This window comes from Octopus bimaculoides, chromosome 2 (genome assembly GCF_046866305.1).
Source record: "Octopus bimaculoides isolate indiv1 chromosome 2, ASM4686630v1, whole genome shotgun sequence".
Classification (NCBI taxonomy): Eukaryota; Metazoa; Mollusca; class Cephalopoda; order Octopoda; family Octopodidae; genus Octopus; species Octopus bimaculoides.
This window is the reverse complement of record NC_142929.1, coordinates 43,611,286-43,618,785: the sequence shown is the minus strand read 5'-3', so window position 1 is coordinate 43,618,785 and position 7,500 is coordinate 43,611,286. Positions and strand designations below refer to the sequence as shown.

Sequence of the window (7,500 nt, the reverse complement as noted above, 5' to 3'; positions counted from 1 at the left end):
TACATTAGCGCATGAGATTGTGGAGCAACCGGTGCTTCGACATGACTGTGTCTTGTAAGCCAGTGGCTTCCGAACTTAATAAATCGGATAAACATATCTATAAGAGATTACAAAGGAAATATAACATGCATGAATAATAGCAAGAAGATAACTATTCACATTATACATAAAAATTGCTAGGGAAACGCCAAAGGATCCGTGTTAATGAAAACCAAGCCGTGAAGTTGACGCTAATATATATTCTTTTAGTCTTTCACACGTCTCAGTCATTTGACTGCGGCCATGCTGGAGCACCGCCTTTAGTCGAAGAAATCGACTCCAGGACTTATTCTTTGTATGGCTAGTACTTATTCTATCGGTCTCTTATTGCCGAACCGCAAAGTTTCGGAGACATAAACACACCAACATCGGTTGTCAGAATTGCATAGTTTCCGTAGAGTAAAAGCATTAAGAGTATTAATAATAATAATCATGATGATTTCAAATTTTTGGCACAAGGCCAGCAATTTCGAAGAGGGCGTAAGTCAATTACATCGACCCAAGAACTCAACTGGTACTTATTTTATCGAATTAATAATAATAATAATAATAATAATAATAATACTCTTTTATTTGTTTCAGTGATTTGACTGCGGCCATGCTGGAGCACCGCCTTTAGTCGAGCAAATCGACCACAGGACTTATTCTTTGTAAGCCTAGTACTTATTCTATCGTCTTATTAAGACGAAGACAGAAAACGAACTTTTTTCGAACAACGAAAAAAACAAAGAGAGAAACGAGACATGCAACATAAAGAATATTTCCCTTCTTCAGTTGTTCCTGTTCCATCTACTCCGCGTTTCGAAAGCAAGGAGAATATGCGACTTCGTTGGAACAGTCCTTCCCGCAAAGCAAATTAAATAAAATTTGGTATTTTTTGCGGAGGGTGAAAGTGTTAACAAGAACAGGACAGTGAGAACAAGACGGTAAAAGACAGTAAAAACAAGACAGAACAGTGAAAACAAACGGTAAGGGCTGTTAGGCCAAGACAATAGAAAAATTATTATTTTGAACGCTAGTTAGAGAGTGAATGAGAGACAAATAAAATTCACGTCTTCTGTATAGGAAGGCACATATATATAATATGTCTTGCAAACAACTCGCACATGCAAGTGCTACCAGTCAATAACTCCGCATACCGGAAGCCAGCAAGTGTATGGGGTCATCAGGAGAGAATGCGCGCCGTTTCGGGGCCTACCTCTCGACGGCATCAATGCGCACCGGTCCCCCCTCACTGATATGAGGCCCCGCTTGCTAGATCAACTGATTATTAAAAACAAAGCTCAATATTTCTCTAGCCATCGCTCATATATATATATGACGTGCTTCCACGGTTTCAGTGTACCAAATTCAGGCCCAAGGAATTGGTCGGTCCGAGGCTACAGTAGAAGGCACTTGCACGAGATGCCGCACTGTTGGACTGAACGGCGAAACCACATAAGTGCAGGTGATTTTCTTGAACACACACCCATTACATTTATTGTTATTTTATTGAATTTTTCATGGATTTGAATTTTACTTCTCATTTCAAACTCAGGAAACACCACACTTTTGTCAATTTGAAATTGTTAAAAGAAAAATATCTGTAAAAAATTATATATATATATGCAAGGAAAGAAAAAAAAATCACCCTATTAAAAAAAGTATTGAATTTAAAATCGAATTTCTTCTTGATGGAATTTTACCATTTAAATATCTCAATATATTTTCGTGTATTTTCTTTCTTTGTTTCTCTTTCACGTATACATATACATATATATGTGCGTGCTAGTGTGTGTGCTTGTGTGTCTATCTCTCTCTCTCTCTCTCTCTCTCTCTCTCTCTCTCTATATATATATATATATATATATATATATATATATGTATATATATATTTATATATATATAGAGAGATTGATAAATAGATAAATGTATACATATATATATATATATATGTGTGTATATATATATATATATATATATATATATATACACACACACACACACACACACACACACATACACACGCGCCAGTACATACTCGCACATCAACCGCCGCCGTCTCATCTTTGTGTTCGCGCGTATATTTAAGCATGTTTTGAGAGAGAACGGGTAAGGGGCGAAATATTGTCACTAAATGTATACATTTATATCGGACTGATTATTTTTTTTATTGATAGAATATTTGACAGGATGGATTCAGCTCCCCCTTAGTACCTCCCTCCCCTTCTTTCTTTCTTTCTTTCTTTCTTTCTTTCTTATATATTTATTTATTTATTAACTATTTCTTTAGATTCTTCTAGGGTTGAGGGTACTCTGATAAGTTGTTTAGCATGTGGTTCTGTGTTTTTATTTCTCCCAGAATTCCTATCTCCATAAGAACCACAACTGTGCTCGTGCCCCCTTTTTCTGCTTCCCCACCCCACCGCCACTACCACTTTGCTTGCTGCCTCAATCTGTAGATCTTTGTACACAGACAATACTTCTTCTATCTCCAAGTCTTTGTATTTAGATATAACAGTACCTATATTCTTCCTTATCCTTTTCTTCTTCTTCTTCTTCTTCTTCTTCTTCTTCTTCTTCTTCTTCTTCTTCTTCTTCAGAATGAGATGGGTTGCTTCAGGAAATGAATAGTGGCCCTAATCTTCCTTTTACGTCCCGTGTTCAAACCTCACCGAGGTTTGACTCGGCTTTATTCTTAACAATCTTCTGGGTCAAAAAAATTGTATCAGTTAAATACTGGAATAAGTTTAATTGATTATTCTTCTCCTGGAATATTATGGCCCTCTGGCTCTATGAGAAATCATCATTGTCATCGTTATCATCATAACAACAACATCATCATCATCATCATCATCAACATTTTAGTTATTATCATCTATATGATGATTATTATTATTATCATTAAAAGGTGAATCGAAGAATTGTTTCAGTAATGGACAATATAACTTGCATGTATAATTAACCATTGTGGAGGCACAATGGCCCAGTGGTTAGGGCAGCGGACTCGCGGTCATAGAATCGCGGTTTCGATTCCCAGACCGAGCGTTGTGAGTGTTTATTGAGCGAAAACACCTATAGCTTCACGAGGCTCCGGCAGGGGATGATGGCGAACCCTGCTGTACTCTTTCACCACAACTTTCTCTTACTTCCTGTTTCTGTTGTGCCTGTAATTCAAAGGGTCAGCCTTGTCACACTGTGTCACGCTGAATATCCCCGAGAACTACAGGGTACACTGTCTGTGGAGTGCTCACTTGCACGTTAATTTCACGAGCAGGCTGTTCCGTTAATCGGATCAACTGGAACCCTCGACGTCGTAAGCGACGGAGTGCCAACAATAATTAACCATCCTTCTTATAAACCGAGTTAAAGTCACGTGAGGGTTTTCAGAGTTGCTTTTTGTTATGATAATGATAACATTAAATAACCATCCATTAATGGGTTCACATTCGTCATTTGAACCCTCCCTTTCGGAAAATTTGTTGTGGTGTGTCTATATTATAAATTGTTATTAGTGGCGTCAAAAATAATTTTTTCTACTAAAGGCACAAGGTCTGAAATTTTTGGGAGATAAGGCTTGTCGATTATATCGACCCTGAGTGTTAGTTGATAGTTATTTTATGAACTCCCGAAAAGATAAAGGGCAAAGTTGACTGCGGTGGAATTTCAACTAAGAACGTAAAGCCGGAATATATGCCGCAAGCATTTTGGCCAGCGTGATATCGATTATTTTGCTATCGATTATTTTGATATCGATTATTTCTTCAACAACAATAATAATGGTTTCCACAAGGGCAGCAATTCTGGGGGAGGGGATGAGTCGATTACATCGACTCCCAGCATTCAACTGGTACTTATTTTATCGACCTCGAAAGGTTGAAAGGCGATGGGCTAAATACCGCTAGGAATTTCGTCCAGTGTGCTAACGATTCTGCCAGCTCACCGCTTTTCAACCACAATAATAATAACCTTTTCTATAGACGTAAAATCTGAAATTTGCGGGTAGCGAGTGAGTCGATTACATGGACCCCAGTGCTCAATTGATACATATTTTATCGAATCCGAAAGGTTGCAAGGCAAAGTCGACCTCGATGGAATTTGAGCTCAAAACGTAAAGCCGGAATAAACACCACAAGCATTTTGGCCGGCATGTTTATGATTCTGCCAGCTCACCGACTTCGTGACGTCCAATATACTATACTCTTTTCTACTCTAGGCACAAAGCCCGAAATTTGTGGGGAGGGGGCAGTCGATTAGATGGACCCCAGTACGCAGCTGGTAAATTTATCGATTCCGAAAGGATGAAAGGCAAAGTCGACTTCGGCGGAATTTAAACTCAGAACGTAAAGACAGACGAAATACCGCTAAGCATTTTACCACGCGTGCTAACGTTTCTAATTTCTTTATTGTCCACAAGGGGCTAAACATAGAAGGGACAAACAAGGACAGACAAACGGATTAAGTCGATTAGAGTGACCCCAGTGCGTAACCGGCACTTAATTTATCGACCTCGAAAAGATGAAAGGCAAAGACGAAATATCTATTTCTTTATTACCCATAAAGGGTTATGCAAAGAATTTTTAAGACATCACAAAACATAAAGACGGTACAAAACGCAACAAACATACAATCGGGGAACTAAAATTTACAAAAGCGAATGATAATAGTAGAAGAAAAATTAAAATAAAATGATAACATGCAAGAATGAAAAAATGAGGCGCAATGTCCACTCGACTCCCGAAGTCGGGTAGTTACATTTATCCAGTTTTTCGCTTTTACGTTAAACATCATGTAAACATTTTAACTGTTTTGCAACTCAAAAAAATGGAGACACTCGCGTTACCTTTCTCCCATTAATCACTGTTACTTGTGTCCTTATCAACTGCAAATAATCAGTCAACCATACCCTTATCGTTGTTATATTTTCACCAAGTTCTTTTATGTACTCCCAGTAGTTTTCCTCGTGTATCAAAATTCATTTCTTAGCACATTTCTCTGGCATTTTCACTCTTATTATTTATTCTAACCTCTCGACATTTCTCTCCATCTGCTCGCTCTTCTCGTACTTTATCAAACCCCCCTTGTATTTGACATCTTTATTCGTTCTCTCCTCCTCTTCTTGTACATTATTAGTTTCTGGCTTTTCTATCTCTTTATTGTTTTCTGTTGACCGTTCCTTTGACTTATTTTTCTTTCGCTTTTTAGGGTTAGTAACTCCATTTTCGTTCTTCTCCTTTGTTTTCTCTGTTTCACACTTCTGTCTCTCTTTCATTTCCTCAGTGTGTTCTACAATGTTTTCCTCCTCTGCTTGTGCTTTTTCTTGCTGTGGCTGTGTGAACTCATATAGAGAGCATTTGATCTTCATATGACTTCTTTCCCCGCATATGTAGCAATTTGGTTTCCTTCCTTCGACTACAACATTTAACGTTTTCTCGTCCTCCACTGCTATCTGGTAGGGAATTCTTTCTATGTCCTCGAATGTGGCAAAAATCCACATTTCGAGTCCAAATCCCCACCATTTGCACACTTTTGATTCCGCCACTGGTCCCAATTCCAGCTCCTCCTTAGTTGCAGCCAACACTGTTGCAACCAACCACTCCGGTTTAATTTCTGGTGGAACTCTGGGAATACGTATTCTCATACTTCTTCTTCCTCTATAACTTGGTAGTAATGCTATTTTTGCACTTCTTAAAATGTTGGTCGCATGCTTGGTTGCCTCTTCTATAGTGGCGAACCTCACCTCTACCGTACCGAACTGATGTACGTGGCTTCATTCACAATTTCACCCAAGCACTCCTCGATTTCCTCTTCTGTCACCATTTCAATTTTACAGGTTTCGACAGCCTGTGTACGATACACAACTGTCCTCAGAATGTTGTCCTCCTTAGTCTCTTTTGCGGGGTACAATTTGTATGAGTCTCCCTCTACTTCTATCAAATTCCTGCTTCTGCTCACCCCCTCCATATCCAACTTGATCAACTTGGTTTCCAGTGGCACTGGCTTCCTCGCCGTAGTGGCTCTGGCGTAGCTATCCATACTGGAGACACTACCACTCGCCATAGCTGGGGAAAAATGCAGCGGCTCGCGTGAAACGTAAACACAATACACGAACGCAAAATATAAAAAAAGATATCTACAAGCAGACAAAATAATCATGACATTGAAATTGCATAGTCTGGGACTAAACATTAACAATATTAACAACAACAGCAATAAGAACTCGAATAAAGACATCCATGTGAACTATACATTACTTTGATGACTAAACACTTTTACTACAGACATGCATATATTGTTCAATTAATAAGACGTACTAAAAATTTATTATATGTTAGAAATATATTTTCAATTTTTAAAGACAACTTTATTATATATTTGCATAAAAACGCATCAGAGTCTCAGAAAACATTTGGATAACAAAATGTGGTGTGTGAGGCCATGAAAAGAATTAAATCTCTTCATTTGTTTAAGCACTAATCTAACACAGAGCAAGAACTAATCTCTAGCAGCCACAGCCAGGTAAGTAAATGTGTTCCGAAATTAGTCTTTTGTTCAAACTGTAGAATGTAATACCCCAAGTATATCTGAACTCACACCAAATGTACTGTTTGTCAGATAGCTTAGTCACAAGTCCATTTGGCTCACATAAAATAAGTTCATTGACTGGTGGAGTACTTATCTCTGATTCTCTGATATGCCTTTAAAATATACACCCCCACAAGTCAACGAGAAAACTTCTAAATTGTCGCACAACCTGGTAGAAATAGCAGTCATATTGTCCTCACTTTACACTATACCGTCTTTAAAAACGGAAGATGCACTTGATAATATAGACCTTGATATTGTACATCGGGGGGAAAAATAAATTTGTTCTACTAAAGGCACAAGGACTGAAATTTCGGGGGTCGATTATATCGACCTCGGTATTCAACTGGTACTTATTTTACCGATTTTTAAAAGGATTAAACGTAAAGTCGACTAAGGCGGAATTTGAAACCAGAACGTAGAGATGGACGAAATACCGCTCAGCATTTGTCTGCCGCATTGATGATTCTGCCCGATCGCCAATACTAAAAATAAAAACGAAACAAAAAATTGTCCTGCTTCGAATGTAATTGATCATGAGGTCAATCAGGATTGACCTCAGACCAAACAACAACAACAACAATAACAACAGCATTAGTATTCTAATTTCTTTAGTTGTGTTATGCACTTTGCTTAAACGCCTTTTTAATTTCAAAACGAGGTCGTCCAGACAGATTAACTTAACCGCTTTCTTCCGTTTTTTAAGCTCTATCTTTTGGTGCCACCTGTTGCAGACCGTTTATTTTACGATCAAACATGTGTTTGTCTCTTAGTTCCTGCTTATTCATGGATCCACTTACTGGCGATGTTCAGTTCTCGACAACAGTAACCCCTTGTATGTATATCACTCATCGTTCGGTTCGCAGTCTGAAAACTAAAGACAACAGCATTAATTGA

The 7,500-nt window shown here is 38.2% G+C and overlaps 1 protein-coding gene across 2 annotated transcripts in view; it reads right to left on the bottom strand.

The window, feature by feature from the left end:
• Positions 1-4,553: 4,553 nt before the first annotated feature.
• Positions 4,554-7,500, bottom strand: part of LOC149137045 (uncharacterized) — a 56,716-nt gene continuing 53,769 nt past the window's right edge. For both annotated transcript variants that reach the window (XM_089344479.1, XM_089344473.1), the window contains exon 2: positions 4,554-7,477. In XM_089344479.1, the coding sequence (XP_089200605.1) occupies positions 5,036-5,659 (624 nt within the window). In that variant the 5' untranslated portion in view covers positions 5,660-7,477 and the 3' untranslated portion in view covers positions 4,554-5,035. The remainder of the gene's footprint in view (positions 7,478-7,500) is intronic.